Source organism: Pithys albifrons, chromosome Z (genome assembly GCF_047495875.1).
Source record: "Pithys albifrons albifrons isolate INPA30051 chromosome Z, PitAlb_v1, whole genome shotgun sequence".
In the NCBI taxonomy this organism is placed as follows: Eukaryota; Metazoa; Chordata; class Aves; order Passeriformes; family Thamnophilidae; genus Pithys; species Pithys albifrons.
In genome coordinates this window covers 49,594,660-49,612,434 of record NC_092497.1, presented here as the reverse complement: position 1 = coordinate 49,612,434, position 17,775 = coordinate 49,594,660, and the positions used below count along the sequence as shown (strand labels likewise).

The 17,775-nt window shown below is 43.4% G+C and overlaps 1 protein-coding gene across 1 annotated transcript; it reads left to right on the top strand.

Annotated features, from left to right (window-relative positions):
• The first annotated feature begins 1,759 nt into the window (after positions 1-1,759).
• FUT10 (fucosyltransferase 10) lies at positions 1,760-16,954 on the top strand. The gene is made up of 5 exons (XM_071581331.1): positions 1,760-2,015; positions 4,947-5,144; positions 5,842-6,127; positions 11,770-12,605; positions 14,342-16,954. Exons 2-5 carry the CDS (start codon positions 5,073-5,075, stop codon positions 14,564-14,566), a joined length of 1,419 nt encoding a protein of 472 aa, XP_071437432.1. The 5' UTR covers positions 1,760-2,015; positions 4,947-5,072; the 3' UTR covers positions 14,567-16,954.
• The last annotated feature ends 821 nt before the right edge of the window (positions 16,955-17,775 follow it).

Here is a 17,775-nt window from a genome sequence, read left to right as displayed (position 1 = left end):
TGGTATGGGGCAGACAACAAATAGAATAGTTATGCTACTGCCCTCAGCACTAGCTTCTGTATTTTCAGTCTGAATCGGTGGGTTGTTGGGTCTATGGACTGCTTCTAAAGGCTTGAGGAACAATATCTGAGAAAGACAAGCCTGTTGAGGAAGCTGAAATATGTTACAAACAAGTCGTGTCCTCATGACAGAAGCTTAGCAGTCTGCCAACTAAGGAAATGTGAAAGCCAGGAGTACAACTGTGTTTAAAATTACAGATCAGATCAAACCCCAGTGGGTTCACACCAAATATTTCCATAAACTGTACCGGGCTTCTGATCCATTTCCAGCCACTCAATTAAATTTACTGAACTACACATTCATTGTGCCATCAAGTCTCATCAGTTCCTTGCACCTCTGGGCACTCTGAAAGCCTTAGTCACAGGCCTGCAAAAGGAAGATCCTGCTTTTGCATGGATCTGCTTTACAAAACTGGAGATTCTTGCTGCATGCCTCATGTCTTAGAGTCAGTGGAAACTTTAATGTTACAGGTCAAATGTCTGTAATCATACTTTCAAGATAGTGTTAAAGCCCCACCTGAAAGCTGCTACTTAAAAATATGACTCCAGCAGCTAGAACCTTTGTGAGGAAAACACAAATAGGACAAGAGCTGTGATGAACCATTAAACAGGACAAGTGAATCTGCATGTCCCAGCACTGCAGTGTCTGTTGCTAGTTCTCATCTTAGGAGCAGCCAGGTAGTTCACAGAAAAACCAAAGTTCTGTGGTGCAGTATATGCAGCAAGAGGTGAGTGCTGCTCCAAAGGGGCTGACAAGAATAACTGGTGGAAAGGGGACACAGCCAGCATGGCATGGACCTCTGACACTGCTGCAGAGGGCTGGATTCAGGTTTTCTGCCTATGAGCCTCTCAGGAAAGCTGTAGGCATTATCCTAAGGAAATGAGCTGTGTACATAACATTTGCAAATTTTATCAGCCATGCATTTCGGTTCAGACACATCAGGTGTCCCATCTGCCTCCTCTGGAATTCATCCTCCATCCACTCCCTCAGGTAATCACCCCCTTGCACCCTCCCAGGCCTGCCACATCTGGGTTAAAAACAGCAGACACCTCAATTTCAAGTGTTTATGTGTAAATACAAGTACCTATGAACAAGTGTATAGGTATCAAGTATTTCTGTGTTAATACAAATGTGAAGGTATGAGACAGATGAATTACAAAACAATATGTGTGGTTCCTATGTCTGTATCAGGTGTGTAAATGCGGGCTCTGCCCTGAGTTAGCAGAACCAACCTTTCAGAAGAAACATCTTCAACAGCCAAAGGGGCATAAAGTGGCTGCCAGCCTCAGGAAGGCCCGAGCGGGCAGACAGGACCGTTCCATGGTCGGTACCCATGGCCCCGCGGGGACGCCTTGGCAAGACTGGAAGCAAGGCATGGTCTCAAGCTGCGGGATGGCTGCCGCAGCGGCGCGCCAAAGGGACAGGGATTCGTTCCCTCGGCGAACACGGGCCGGCTCTCCTGGCTCTTCGGGGCTTCCCAGCTGCCATGACGCATTTCTTTTTCTGACAGTCCGCTGGCTTCAGGCAGCCCGCCTGAAGTCTCCGTCAGGATAGCATCGGCATTGTTGTAAAGATAATAAAACCACCAAGAGCGCGATTATGCCAACAGCTATGGGAATGACAGAGGCGGATTTATTTTGGGGATTATATGTGGTCTTACAGTGCGGGGTTTGCAGAAGAGCAGCAGGGCGGAGGGAAGTGCTGGCGCTCTTATGTCGATGAGCTCTGCGCGTTCCCTGCCCAACGCCCCAGGGACCCCGCGGAGCGCTGACCCTTCCCCGCCTCGCGGCGGAGGGAGGGAGGGAGGGAGAGAAGGAGCCGCACCGCCCCGGCGCCGCCCCCACGCCGCGTCCCACAGGGTGCCAAACGGAAAGTTAAATAAAACCAACCAAAAACACCCTAAACGCCCTCAGATCCAAACGGAGGGGGTCAGCGGCGGGAGCGACTTTTTCGGGGTGAGTACAGCGGCGGGCGCCCGGGCGGAGGATGCCCAACCCGCGGGCGGGGAGCGAGGCCGGCGCTGCGGGGTGGGCAGAGCCTCGGGAAGGGAAGCGGCAGCTTTTCGGGGAGCAGGCAAAACCCTGGCTGGGATGCTGAGCCCGGTGAATTGCGGCAAGACAGGGCTGAAAGAAGAGGCTGCAGGGAGAACTACTTGGCAGGAAGTTTGGAAGGAAAAATGCTGCAAGGTCATCCTTGTTCAGTGGAGTTGGGACAGGATGAAGCCTTGCCTGGCCCACTGCAAGTACACACACCGCACCGCTGGGCAGAAGTCGTGCTTGTTGGGCACCGCACTTACAAGAATGAAACCGTGGCTCAGTGCGATAGCCTGCGTCAAAAAGCTCAGCACACCCATGTTGTGGGGCAGTTCCCCCTCTAGAACAGTACCTAAAAATGTGATGATTACTACTGTTTTACCAGGGCAGGGAGTAGGGAGGCATTCAGTGAGTCACAGAATCTTTTGCCATGCACAGGGTAAGATGTGGTGTTAAAGATACTGTTCAGCTCCAGGTGCCCACACAGAAGTGGGCAGAATTCAGCCCCTTTTTGGATGTACTGCAGGAGGCACAGAAGGTGCCTTGTAGAAGATCCTGCCTGATTTGAGAAGGACTTAAGTGGAAGCCGTGCACTTTTCCACCCACACAGACTTTCAAAAGCAAGGCCTTTGCAGAGCATAACTTGCACAGCAGGGTTCCATGTGATGTTTTTCTAAAGAGGCCTTTCTGATGTTTGAGGGGAAGGGATGAACTCATGTGGCAGGCAGTGAAGCAGAAACAGTGTAAGTTTTTTGCTTTATCTGCCAGCACCAGAGTGATACTTCTACAGTAGGCAGTAGGCAGTGAGAGAAATGAACCTGACTTGAGATTACAAGTCAGAGTTACACTTTAATAAAAAGATTACAATAAATACAATGATACAAAGAAAAATTGGTTTTGACCCACAAAACCCAGATGTATAACCCAGCACCCTGGGGCACGAACAGAATGGCGTTCATTAGCCCCTGGGCTGACCACCATATAGTCACAAAGTAAAAGGAAAACCTATTGATGAGGATAATGGTTGCAGTCCTGTTGAGTTTCTGGTCTTCCTCTGGATCCCACGAGTGGCACCCCAAGTCCCCAAACGTGAAGATTATATACATTCACGTTCAGGTGGGAATGCCCAGCACTTCCCCCCGGGGGTGGGGAGTTCCACAATGGGTGTTTTAACTCTATGAGTCGTGGGATATTTTTGGAAGCTTTGGTGGTTTAGGTCGTTTCAACTGCCTGTTGTGCCAGTCCCTAATGGCCCATGAGCAGAGATGACCCTTCAAGCTGTGTGAAGGTGCTGATGCCTCCTTGGAGGGCAGTTATCACAGCTGAGTCACTGGTGTGAAACATTCTCCTGGAGAAACATTCCTCATGGAGTTCTGTAACACCCAGTTTGTAGCCTGAAGTGTCAGGTGTGCTCTGGGCAGCTGCTGCAGATTATCCATTATTAACAGTTCATAAGAAGTGTCATAGAGGCTGTAGAATACAGTTTTGCATACACAGTGATAAACTGGTCCTGGCCCTTGTAACTAGGACAGTGATTAGGATTAGAATGGGGGAAAAGTAGACCGGAAAGCCAGCATAAATTATAAAAGGCATAGCTCTGAAAGAGAGGAATTTAAAAATAAAACATTTTTTTCTGTGTGTTTCTGCTTTCTGAGCTTTCAGAATACTCACATTTTCAAAATTTACTTCTCTGTATTGAGTGACACAGTTCTTTCTTTCTTCTTTCTTTCTTTCTTTCTTTCTTTCTTTCTTTCTTTCTTTCTTTCTTTCTTTCTTTCTTTCTTTCTTTCTTTCTTTCTTTCTTTCTTTCTTTCTTTCTTTCTTTCTTTCTTTCTTTCTTTCTTTTTCTTTTCTTTCTTCTTTCTTTTCTTTCTTTTTCTTTCTTTTTCTTTCTCCCTTCCCTTCCCTTCCCTTTCCTTTCCCTTTTCCTTTCCTTTCCCTTTTCCCTTCCTTTCCCTTTCCCTTTCCCTTTCCCTTTCCCTTTCCCTTTCCCTTTCCCTTTCCCTTTCCCTTCTCCTTCCCCTTCCCCTTCCCCTTCCCCTTCCCCTTCCCCTTCCCCTTCCCCTTCCCCTTCCCCTTCCCCTTCCCTTTTTTTCTCTTTCTTTTGTAAATTGAAGCTAGAGTTTGCAACTTCTGTTGCCAGGAGTCAGGATTTTCACATAATAAAAAACAGCATGCAGCAAAACAGTAGGGCTCTGTGAAAGCTAAAAATAGCATTGGGGAAGGGAAAAGAGTTATTTGAGGAGAGGCAGACCAGCACCAATGTAGATTAGTGGGAAAGGGGAACTTGTAAAATGAAGGTGTTTTTAGGTGTGGTGAGATTTTTTGTGTATACACTGTGTCATTATTTTCTCTCTGCATTGGATGTAAAGCATTTTGCACAAGCATTTTATGTGCACATGAAGGGAAATCCCAGAAGACTGCAATGTAGTAAGTCCCAAGGCCAGGTAGTTGTGTGCCTTCTCCGAGTACCATTTTCAGGGCTTGCCCAGTGAAGGAAAGTCTTCCATTGCTCCCCTGTTCGTGAATCTGCTGAAAAGTGGCAGAGTTTGACATTTGGAAACTCAGGAAAATAGCTGCCTTCCCCACATAGGACTGAGCTGGGGTCATCAGCATTTCTCTACGCTGATTGCAAGGATGAGAAAATGTGTGACCCTGCTAAGAGAAGATCTCTAGGATGACCACAAGGAGAGTAGATGCAGGCTATGTGAGCAAGAGTGTTGTTTTGTGCAGACCGCTTCCTGGGTACCTGGCTAAAATGTGGCTCTGGCACCTACAGAAAGCTATGGGTGGACATCAAACTAACCACTGAGCTTGAGGAGCAGTCTTTGTTGATGCTCTGCTCTTTTCCAGCAACAGTCACCATGAAGAGCAGTAAGGATGAAGTCGGAAAGCCCAGCAGCAAAAGCTAAAGACTTCAGACAAGCTGACCTTCCCAATGCCAAGCTGTAACTGCTCTGGCTGACCTGGTAGTGCAGGATGAGGAGGAAGATACTGTGGGCATCTTGCTTCTGTTTTGCAGCTGCCTTTTTCCTTGTGGTGACGCTTCAGGTACAGGGGCAAAGGGTCGGGCTATGTATGAGATTGCTGTCAAAGCAGGACACAATTCTGTCAGATGAGGGAGAACACTGAAAGGAACAGACTTTTTCTGTCTATGCTTTAACATAAATGTTTACAGAAACTGCCAGTAACATTGGCCTGGTGGAAATAGCTGACTCCAGAAGTGGCATCACAGAGAGAACATCTTTATTGTATAGCTCCTTGGCTCCTGGAAGAGTTTCTCAGGAGTGTTGTGACATACCATGTTGTGTTGCATTGCCTCCATCCAGCACTGCCTCCATGTGTTTGAATTCATTAGGCAAGGAGGCAGTGCTAGCTCCACAGACACATGAAAACTTTGTGGGATTTTTTAGCAACTAATTTCCAGAAGAAACCTAACTACTGAATGGCAGTTCTGTGCATTTTCCAGCGAGAAAGCAGAAGTTGTGTTATTAAATCATATGTGATGTGGCCATATCTCACTATAGAAATTTATTTCCTTCCTCTTCCTTATAAATTCAAATTAAAGCTTTTGCTGTTCTAACATAAGATCACCTGAATGGTGACTGCAGTCAATGAAATGCATCTAATTTGATTGACAGAAACTTCACATACAGACTTAGTACTTGATGCTTAAATTCTGATATGTCAAGCAGATGTCCTGGCTAATGACAGTCACAGGTTGTGATATGTGTTTATTTCTCTGAAGGTTATCACCGAACTGGGCAACTCAGAGAACAAGGTGTCAGTAATCTCCAGTTTACACAGCATCTCATTCAAGCCTGGGAAGAAAAACGCCTTTCAGTTTAAGAACCAGGACCCTCATAGCAGCTTCAAGACAGGATCTGATGTAAGCCACTATCCTGTTCTGCTCTGGTGGTCTCCCCTGACTGGAGAGACAGGAAGACTCCGTCAGTGTGGAGAGCATGTTTGTTTCTTTACTATCAACAAGACCTACCAGCATGATCAGATGACAAGAGCATTTCTGTTCTATGGTAAGAATCTGTTTCTTTTTAAAAGTAGCTTTCTTTCCTGCTTAGTTATTTTCCTTTGGAGATTAAACATCCTAGATGGCAATTGGAGAATAGGAAATTTACACAGCTCATTGGGCTAAACTTTGCCTGGTGCTGAATACCATTCAAAGATGTGTGTTCTCTGTAAAAGTACTCTGAAAAGTGACTGCATGTCTGTGGGATGACTGATGCCTTGTCTCATGCTGCTTTCCAGTCACATGCACTCCCTGTTCATGGGAGAAAAGACAATTTCATGTAGTTGCCAAGGCATTTAAAGACAGTCTGAGATCAAGCCAGCTTTTTCTAGTCTTCTGGCTTGTCACCCCTAGAAGAGGTTCTGCAAGGCCTTTTTTGCACTTCTGCAAGCCTTTTGTCTAAAAATAATGCCCTTGCTCCTAACCGTGCAACTTCCCTGCCCCATATGCCAAGAGATTGCTAGCAGACTGTAAATGAAAAGTAGTGAAAGAAACCTATTGATTCTGCACAGGGAGCAGCAGCTAGTGCAGCCTTCTGAGCTGGTCTGGCTCTGCCAGAAACTTGCCACTACATATACTATAAAGTTAATATATAAAACACAAAAGACACATCTTTTAAAAGTAGATCTTAATTCATTAATTATTTTCCCCCATACAGTTGGTTTTGAAAGAAAAAATGAATTTTATGTGAAAAAATAAATTCAATTTTTTTTTCTCTGACTGGTAGGTTCAAATCTTTTGTCTGGAAACAAAACAAAATAAAGCAGGGTCTTGAATTACATTCACTCAATCAGAATCCAGGTGAACCGGAAATATAGAAGAGAAGGGCCTTTAGCTTGATTGTTAACAGTGAGCCAAAAACTTCTCAGCACTAATCTTTCAGATCTCCAAGTAGGTCAGCTTTGTCAATTGTTAATAATAGTGGTCAAGCATGCAAGCAAAGGAATAATGGCAAAGGAATGAGAAGCTGACCCAATTAAAGACAAGGAAAGCTGGATTGCATCAAAAGAAAACTGTGAAGTCTAGTGATTTTGGTCTCTGGTAGTAATTTTGTTTGTCTATTTCAGTATTAGAAGGACTATTACTCATTTTTAGCAGGCTTGTGGACACAGTTTACTTTCATATTTTTAAAGGACTATTTATACTGGACAAAAGACTCTTCCTGTTGAGTTTTTTTTTCTTTTTCTAGTGTTGCTGGCTGTGAACTGTGTAAAGAAAAGTGTCAAAATATTCAAAATTGTAACTTATTTTTGAACCAGGTAAATGATCTCACAATGCTAAAATCCAGAGAAAAGAAAAGAGACTGTCTTTTTCTCTCTCCTCTCTCTCTCTCCCAGCCTCCCCTCCAGCCCCTTGATGTACTGAGCTGTGACCCTGCAAAAAGGCATGTTTTCCTGTTACAAAATTTCCCTCTAAACAGCCTGCTGAGTGAAAGCTTGAATATCTGAATGTCCACGCTAAGGCTGGGTCAGAGCACAGTTTCCCCTTTCAAAGACAATGCTTTAATTTTGTTCAATAAGCTAGTCAAGAGAAGAATGATCCAAAGATTAGGGAAAGTACTAATAAAAATTATGGAATTTAGATGTTTTCTAGAATAACTGCTTTGCTAGAAACACCAACTTTTTCTACAGCTTGATTTACTGTCCTGGCCCGGGAAGCCCGTAGGTGTTGTCAATGACTTTGCCAAATGCCACCACCTCCTGTTTGTACATGGGATGTGGTGTCCACTTGTTAGACTTTGTCTCTGCTTTTGTCAGGGATTCCTAACTCCACCTTTTCAGTGTCACATAGTTCACAGAGTGTAGTGTTTGGCATGAGCTGCCAATGTGACTGAGTCAGCATGAGCTGCATCTGTCAGAGCCTCAGGGGTGCTGCTCTTAAGGGAGGAGGATGTCCATTTGTCCTGTGCTGGAGACTTGAATTGTTGAACTGTGACTCCTGAATGAAAGATGTCTCCTAAAATGCAAAACTTCTAACAGCATGTATCTTTCTCCTCTGCACTTTGACACTTACCTAAGACTTCCAAATTAATAGTTTGGAAGTTGAAATTGCTCATAGTTCTAGTCTTGTTGTGCTTTTATTTATCCTCTCAAATTTCCTTTATCTTATGGGGAGGGAACATGCTGATGTTATCTTCCCTTTAATAATTTTTGTCTTGCTAGACTGAGATGGATGAAGTGTTGTATTAGACTCAGCCATTCTGGTGTGCTTTGATCTGAACTGTTGTCAGTTCTGGGCCATCACTTCAAGAAAGACATCAAGGTGCTGTAACATGTCCAGAGAAGGGTGACATTGCTGGGGAGGGGTCTAGAGAACTAAGTCCTATGAGAAGTGGCTGAGGGAAGCTGGGGTTGATAAATCTGCAGAAAAAGAATCTCAGGGAGACCTTAATGCTTTCCTACAGCTATCTGAAAGGAGGTTGTAGCCAAATGGGGGCTGACATCTCCCAAGCAGGGAAACGTGACAAGATGAAAGGACACAGCCTGAAGCTGCTGCACCAGGGTAGGTTCAGGAGCAATTTCCTCATGAACAGGGTTGTTAAACACGGGAATGGACTGCCTAGTGAGGTGGTAGAGTCACCGTTCCTGGAGGTGTTCACAAAACAGCTGGACGTGGCACTTAGTGCCGTGGTCTAGTCAGCAAGATGATGATCAGTCAACGGTTGGACTCAATGTTCTTAGAGGTCTTTTCCGACCTAAATGATTCTGTGATTTTATAGTGCATTTGTGTTTAAGTTTCTCCTTTGCCTAACTTAACTATCTCCTAGTTTAGTAAATTTTGCATTTGCCTTTTTGTCTTTCTCTCATTCTTGCCTGTGTTTCTCCCCCACCTTCTCTGCAGTACTACTTTAAAGAGGGAGCACTCTTGCAAGAGACTGAGCTGAAGTGCTATGGTGTCAATCCATAGCATTTCACTATTGTCAGTATGCACTGTTGCTTCTCTTCTTGGCATCAGTTAAAACAAAGTCTTTTCAAAACCAGATAGACTTTATAGACTTTGCTGTAAGAATTTGCTTCACTTTCAGTTTTTGTCACCTTTTTGTATCACTATAACACGTGAAAAAAAGAAGCAAATAGCATCTTTCTTTGAGTGGTACACCCTTCACCCTTTTAGTGCTGAAGGCTTGGGACCAGTCTTGGTGGAAAATGGAAGGTCATAATCTTAGTGGTCTTAAAAAATCCCACTTGATGCTCTTGAAGGATCTTGCTCTATAGGAGATTTTTATGGTACTGGAAGCTAACTTCTATCTTCACTGCAGTAGTGAAGTCTTATACTGGCTTTATAAGGTTCCCCTTGGAGTCATCTTAGCAGGCTCATGCAGCTGCAAAGACCACTGGGCAATTTTCTATCTTCTTTGTGTTCTGTTTTTTACATCAATATGCTGTGTAAGACTTTTGCTAGCACCCTCTTATTTGCCATCGGTGGTTTGAGGTCAAGGGTAGGATGGGAATGAAAAGTTACAAGTGTGACTGAGTCGGTGTTATGACACCTGCCTCTGAGGCAGGGCAACTGATGTTCTGTTTATAAATCCCTTGGGGTGACCCAGCTTCTTACGACTGCACAGATGTGTCTTATGGTAAAGGGGTAAGTTGGTATCAAGAAAGCCACCTCCATAGAATCTGCTTCTTGGTAGCCATTTCCCTTACTTGGTTTGAAAACAGCTTGTTTAAGACATTATGTGCCCAATTGTTCTAGATGCACTCAACCATGGAGTTTGCTAAACAAAGGTTAGTTTGCCACAGGTTGAAGAGCAGCTTATCCAAAGACAGGGATCTGTGGTGTTTTCTAAGACAGCTGCTCAGTGTTTCAGATTTTGGACCTTTCTTGGTTGACAGTGCGAGTTAAAAGTTTTTTATATTCAATGCTTTTACTTAAGTGGATGTTATAGTTTCAAAATCTTTCATGGATTTTTTTTTCTCTCCCTTACAAAACAGAGGTTTGGGAGCTGAAAGCCCAGACTACAGCTAACAAATGGGTGGCTGATAGCTTTGCATTCCAACTTAATGGCTGGAGAGGATTAGGGGAAGGTGGAGGGGGGAGGGGGAGAGAGGTTTTTGTCCCTTTTTTTGCCTCACTTCTCTCCTCTGGCTGCTGTGCCTGCCAGTCACCATTTGCTGGGCTGGTGGAAGCACTTAGAGGGAGCTCCATTGGCTCAGCCCCACTCTGTGCTGTTTCTTCAGGGAGAAATAGAGCAGTCGCTGCTACCTGGATTTGCTACAGACTCCTTAAGGGCTGATGTCCTCTGCAGAGCATCTGCTAACTCCGTACCCCTGCAGGGCTTTCAGACAAAGGATGAGGAGAGGATCTTTATACTGCCCATGGGAAACATTTCAGCTTGTCCCTTGTGACTGCCATTGCCGCATGAATTTTTTTTGGAACCAGCACCTGTCCTTGGTGCCATCTTGGCCTCGCTGGAGTCCGTGAGGGACTGTCGTGGCCACTGCCTCCCATGGCCTGGCGTTGCCTCTGCTGTCTGCAGATATAACTGCACCAAAGGGGCAGAGAGAGGACTTGATGTGTTTGAAAGTTTTTGGTCATGGTGTTGCTGTTTTTTCTGTTCTGGGTTTTTTGGTTATATATAAGTATGTATATATTTGTAGTAAAGAACCGTTACCCTTTTCTATACGTTTTCTGATTAAAGTCTCTTCAGAGGTTGTGGTGGTTGTTGGGAAGAGGCTTGCTTCATAGCACAGATAGACATCTTAGTTTTCTTTTAAACTGAGACAGTGGAAAACATGCAGTTCTAAGACAACGAGGAAGCACCTTGGCAGAGATTAAGCAACTTTGCATTTAATCAGCAGTAAGGCTAGTCATACAAGTGTAGTGCAGTGGCACTGAAGGGAGACCAAGAGCCAGATTCATGAGCTGGTATTTTCAACTCATTTTTGCACAGACCAGCCTTTGAGAAAAATCTTCTAGGTTTGTCCTAAAGCATCTACTACAGTTTTCCTAAGTTGTTCTGTGATTGTCTGTTCTTAGAGTTTAGACATGGTTCTTCTACTTTTGGCATTAGTGTGAGGAGATGTCTTCTGCCAGAAGCTACTGTTTTATGTATCTGGAAGGCAGCTGTGATACATCACCTCTTAATTTTCTCTTTGGTAAGTTAACAGCTTGCCTTGCGAAATCTCCAGTGTAGTAAAATGTCTTTCCAAAACTTTAAGTCATTCCTGCACTTTTTCTCCTTAACCCTGTCCAATATTTTAACATCCTTTTTGTTCTTTTGTTACTAGAACCAGATTGAGCCCTGCAGTAACCAGTTCCCTCACATGACAGAGGAAATACCATCTGTTCTCCTATTTAGAGATCCAGGGGATTATTAAGCACCTTACTAGTTGCATTTCAGTGCATTAAAATAAAAAATTCCTAGTGATCCTCTGAAATGAGAGTCCTTTAAACTGACATGAAAGGAAAACATTTCTGGTATTACCTACTGATCCCCCTCTTCTAGATTCTCCTGTGAAATTCAGTTATATCTGTCATTACACACTTGTGTCTTTGTATGACTTGCACTCTTCAAAATAACTGCCTTTTAGTGTCAGAAATGTGATGGTTGTAGGGCTGGTACTAAATTAAAACTAGATTACTGTGTCATTGTAGTATCACATGACAGTTAAGAAAGAGCAGGATGAACACTGTTTTTTTTTCTAGGTACTGACTTCAGTATAGACAGCTTACCCCTCCCTCGTAAAGAGTATCATGATTGGGCCCTTTTCCATGAAGAGTCACCAAAAAACAACTATAAACTCTTCCATGAAGCAACCATCACCCTATTCAACCACACTGCAACTTTTAGCCGCCATTCTCACTTACCCCTGACAACTCAGTACCTTGAGGATGTAGAGGTCCTGAAGTCATTGAGGTTCATGATCCCACTGCAGATGAAAAACAGCCTGAGGAAAAGACTTGCACCACTTGTATATGTGCAGTCTGACTGCAACCCCCCTTCTGACCGGGACAGCTATGTGCGTGAGCTGATGTGCCACATTGAAGTAGACTCATATGGGGAATGTCTGCATAATAGAGACCTTCCTCAACATCTCAGAAATCCAGCTGCCATGGATGATGGGAGCTTTCTAAAAATACTGGCACAGTACAAGTTCATTCTTGCTTTTGAAAATGCTATTTGTGAGGATTACATCACTGAAAAACTCTGGCGGCCACTGAAGCTGGGAGTAGTACCAGTGTACTTTGGGTCTCCCAGCATTGTGGACTGGCTTCCTAGTAACAAGAGTGCAATCTTGGTGTCCAGTTTTTCACATCCTCAGGAGCTGGCCCAATATATCAAAATACTGGATAGAAATGATGAAGAGTATGAGTCCTACCTACAGTGGAAACTGAAAGGAGACATTTCCAACCCAAGACTGCTTGCGGCAATGAAGGAACGCAAGTGGGGATTGCGAGATATCACCCAGGACAACTACATTGACACCTTTGAGTGCATGGTGTGTAACAGAGTGTGGGAAAACATCAGACGGAAAGAAAAGGTATGTGTGAATTTGTCCTTGTGTTTCAGAGAGGCCTTAAAGTTGCAGTGGGGTCAGATTTGTCCCATGAAGTTTAGCCACCAGATTTCTGTCCAGCCAATAGCCACGGGTATTCCAGTGCCATTGTTTTGTGCATCCTCACATGTTGGCAGAAGGTGTGGGTGCACAACCAGCGTATGTGCTTCCTCATTGTGCTTGAGCTCATGCACCTTGACCATTGAGCTGGTGGTCATTTCAGCCAAAGGCTTGAATTGTTCATGGAAGAGTTTTTTTCAGGCCACAGAAAGTAGTCTAAGTTGCTGTCCTTTAGATGACCTGGAACATCTGGAAACAGATTTCCCAGAAGCATCATGTAGGTCTCTGTCTTTGGAGGTGTTTTAAGGCTTAACTCAGTTCTACCCTAGGCAATTAGATATGATTACACCTGTTTGAAAGACAGGACTGGACTAGAGATTCCTGTCTTAAGATCTGTGTTAAGCACTCTATAGCTGTGGGGTTCTGAATATGTGTGGGTACATTAAAACCTGTAATGACAACATGCCATTGTCTGTGGCCACATTTGGTGACTAAACACTGAAACATCAATGTGTAAGGAAGGTTGTGTGTTCGTGAGAGGAATTGGACCTGTTCCTCTTAGTTTAATCCTTTTGAAATAACACTGATAAGAGACCAGATAGCAATGTCTGTCTTATCAGGTAGCCCAGCATTGAGAGCCCAGTAGTCTTAGAAGGGTGCCAGCCACAACACCAGAAAGCCATTTCAAAGACACCAAGAGCTGTTCAGTTGTGTGAGGCTATTTGCTGTGGGGGATTTGGTTGGTGTAACAGAGCATTACTTGAAATTCAGCTGAAGCTGAAAATTCTCACCATATGTGTTTCTGAGTTGGTGGATACTCATTTTAATTGCCACATTGCTTGAAGGTTTTCAGTTTTATGTACAAAGAGTCAATAGCAATTTTTTAAACTCTCTACAAGCTCAGTTATCAGCATGAATCAAAAAAGCCCCTTTTTTGTTCAGTAATTGAACTGGTCAATGGCTTTGGTATCCTACAGCCATTAAGGCTGTATTTTAGCTGATCACAATCTTAAGCAATACACTATGTGGTCAGCCAGTAGAAGGGAGATGAAGAAAATATTTGAAGTTACTAAGGTGAGCTGAAGTGATGGGCAATCCAAACTGGTAAGCATTACATTTAACCAGACTTGGCTGTTTGAATCTGGTGCAAATCTGGTCAAATGTCCTCTCTCTCAGATAGGACTACAACAATGGAAAAATATAGAATAGGTCAGGCATAGGTATTCATTCCTTCCCTGTGCTTTTGTGATGCCCTAGTCAATAATATTATGAAAAACAGTTTGTTCTCCTGGTCAGATTCATGGCTTGTTTTTGATCCTCAAAAAATAGATGTATCTTTAAATGTGTGCATATATGAGATTAAAACAATATATAATGATGAGAAGATAACTCCTTGCCTTAGAATTTCAGTTTGGATGTGCTGATGCTGTTCATTTGCAGTCAGACCTTATCTGAGATTCAGGCTCTTGGCAGCATGACTGATCTTGTCTCAGACACTTTGAGGAGTGCTTCCCCTCTGACATCCAAAGGGATGTGGGTATAGCCTGTAGATGGAAGGGTAGTGTAACTGATAGGCTTGGGTAGTTTACTGGTGGCATAGCACCTTTCTTCTATGTTTGCATGAGTCTTGAATAACCCCCCTTATTTGTCTCCGTTGCCAGGGATGGCTGCCCCAGAAGTGGGAGGCTCAAGTAAACCATCTGAGCTGCCCCAAACCAGAAGCATTCTGGTTCTCATTCTCAAACCCTGGCTGGACGTCTCTCCAAAAGCTGTGGATACCAAGCTTCGAGCAATCCAAGAAAGAAGCCTGGGCACTGAGGCATCTGTTGGAAAGGAACAGGAATTTTACAGCTCAAGAATTTTGGATGCTTGTATTCAAAGAATAAACATGACGACCTATAAAACAGAGTTTGTTCCTCAGAGGAGTCTGTGGACTTTTAAGTGACCTTATCATTTAGGATTAGTAGCCATAACAAGTAGACCTGTAAAACTGAATTTGGTATGTTCAGTGCTCAAGGGTCACTAAGAAATGCTAAACAATAAAATTACATTGCCAGGTAATATATGTACATATATATGTGTATATATATATATATATAATGTAAATGATATTAATTGCCATTAGTTCACATGTTTGAACACTAAGACCCCAGTTGTCAGGGTTCTCAGAGACCAGTTTTAGGCAGACAGCTGATTACCATGAAGCATGTGGACCTCCCTCCATCTTTTGATACATACAAGCATGGCCTCAGGACCCTTTTTTCCCCGGTCTAGGACCTTCCTTAGCTTCATTGATAGCCACAAGCTGGAGAGCAGTTCACACTGTTGCACTGGTACAGCTTCTGTGCTGCTTTGAAGGTAGAGTGAAAACTTGGGACTGTGTCCCTGGCTAGTTGTTTATTATCAATTTTCCTGGCATCAGCAGGATTAGCAGGGACTTGGCAAGCTTTGTGTCCTAACACAAAGTGCCAATGTAAAGTGCAGTAATGCTTGGCATGAGGAAGCACCATCTGTTAGTAGCCAGGGACAGATTGAATGAGGAATGTGCTGGCTCAGATTTACCCACCATCTTTAGCTAAAAATAAGCAGAGCACATGAATATCCCTACTCCCCAGAAACAGCCCTGGCCTCAGTTTGATTACCTTCTTGCCTTTCTGATGATGTGTTTGTATTCTGATGGTAGGATTTGTATCATGTGTAAACGTGGAATTAAATGACTGAAAGGGCAGGGATAAAACTGTGAGTCCATTAGTGGTGAAAGGTCTGCAGCAGACCCAAGGAAAAGTAGGCAAGCAGCCTTCCTTTTTTAACATAGAAAATCTCAAATTACTTTATCTGACAAAGAATAAAACTTAGTGATCTTGGTCATGATTTTCCAAAGGACACACCTTTGCCTGATATGCAGACTTGCAGTTTTCATCCCAAGTGCTTTCAGCCTCAGTCTGTGGAGGAGTCAACTTCCATGGGAACTGTGAACTGGCACTAACAGGATGGAGGAATTCAGATGAGGGACAGTCAGTCATACACATGGTTACATGTGATGACACAGACAAAAGTAACTACTAATACAGAGTTCTTCACATTACTGTAAAGGCAGATTTTCACCTGTCTGATAATTTCCATGCAATTGTTCCTTGTAGCAGGCTATTTTAAAATTTTTGTCAAACATCTGGCTCTTTAATGAAGGCGTAGCCACATAGTGACAATGGGGAAGGATATGAATAGCATTTATATCAAGAAATTCAGCTGCAAAATTTGCTTACCTTGGAAAAGTTTTCTCACCAGAAATTTCCTCAGTGAATAGCTGGTGGATTTTTTATTGCTTTTAAATCAGCATCAGAGTATTGGTCATTAGTATCAGTCATGGTTTCTGTGAGAATGTACTTAGTTTTGGCTAAGCAAAATAGTCCTACTGAAATTTCTCACCATTAGTGTTTTGCCAATGTGACACACAACATCTGTGTCTTAAACTCCTTCCCAAGTGGTCTGCAGTGCAAATGATATCTAGGCTCCACAGATGGAGCCCTTCAGGAAAGTGACATTAACACCAGACTTAGAGGCTTCCCTTAATAAACCCGAAAACTGGACATAAACCTGAAAACATTTGCATAGGGAACTGTTGAATCCCCACCACTTGCCAGAGTATTCAAAACATGAAGAAGTAACTATTTTTTCTCTGTGTGTGATGTTCTGACATCTCTCTTGCCAAAAATCTCAAGCCATGTTGTTTAAAGACTTCAGGAGCCGCACAACTGAAGATTTTTTCTTTGTTTCCATGTTGGAATCTGTCAGATCTTAAGCTTCATGAGCAGTCTGGTAGATAGATACTATCCAAAGATATGGGGCATATTTATCTCAGTTTTTAGTGCATTATTATCCTTCATTTCAATTTGGTGGAGTGTGAGGGAAAGAAGAACTGAAGCAACTGTTTTGCATCCCACATTCTGAAATTTTAAGTGGTCAGCAGTAGGTATTTCAGAAGGGTAACCTGTTCATCCACTGCTATACACAGTAGAAAAATTAGTCTCCAGAGCAGTTGCTGTGGTTTAATTGTCACTCCTCTCATAGTGCATTCTTTTTACAGGAAAAACTCTTGGTTCCTGCAAGCTAATTCAGAGCAACTTCAGTTTGGCCTCTTTGTCTTAATCACCCTCTTGAATCTGGCTGGAATTTATGCGGCTAATTAAATGTAAGAAAGACTGACCATTGTGACTTCTAAGTTGATCTCTTTTCTCCCTCTACTGCTCTGAGAAGGAATAAACACAAGCAGGTGACCAGTTGTGTTTGTTTGGGTGGGGTTTTTTTTTGTTTTGTTTTGGTTGTTTTTAACTTAGAAATACAATAGCAAAACAGTTGAGAAAAACTGCATAATTCCAACAACAGGAGGTGATTCTGGATGAATGAGTACATGCTTCTCAACCTCTTATGCCGTGGCCACAAGCTGTTGTGATATCCCCTGTGGCATATAAGAAACAAAGACAGTTCCTACTGGCTTTATATTTGTTCCACTGAACCCATACCCATCAGCCACCCCAGGAGTCACAAATGTTAGTGACCTCTGAGCCTACAGTGATATTTGCATTTGAAATATAAAACCTCAAGACCAGACTGCACCTTCCGAAGATGCCTGACTTCAACTTGGAGGTGTCTCTGGGAATCTGCAACATCTCCCTGATGGGATTGGGAAAGCCTGGGGAAAGAGGTGATCCTAGAGATCAGCCCTGGACATGGTGTTCTTCCTTCTCCCTGAGGAAAATTAAGATGGGGGCACAGACAAATGGGAATAGAGATTACTTTTATCCTTCCTGCTACACTCTTCTCTCTGTGTCTGGCCTCTGCCTTCTACCAGCTTCCTCTGATGTACCTTTACCTCCTGACCTCCATGACATCTGGTTGTGTGGGGAAACAAAAGAAAAGGTGATTTTTTTTTTCACTGCAAACATTTGCTCACATTTCTCCACTTCATTTTCACTGCATCAGAGAGCCAAGTCTCCAACTTGTCCTTCCTAGGTTATGGCTACCTGTAGTTGAGGCAAGCTCTGTCTTGGTGTAGTGATAACTGGGATCATGCTGCAGGGAAACAGCTTATGTGAGT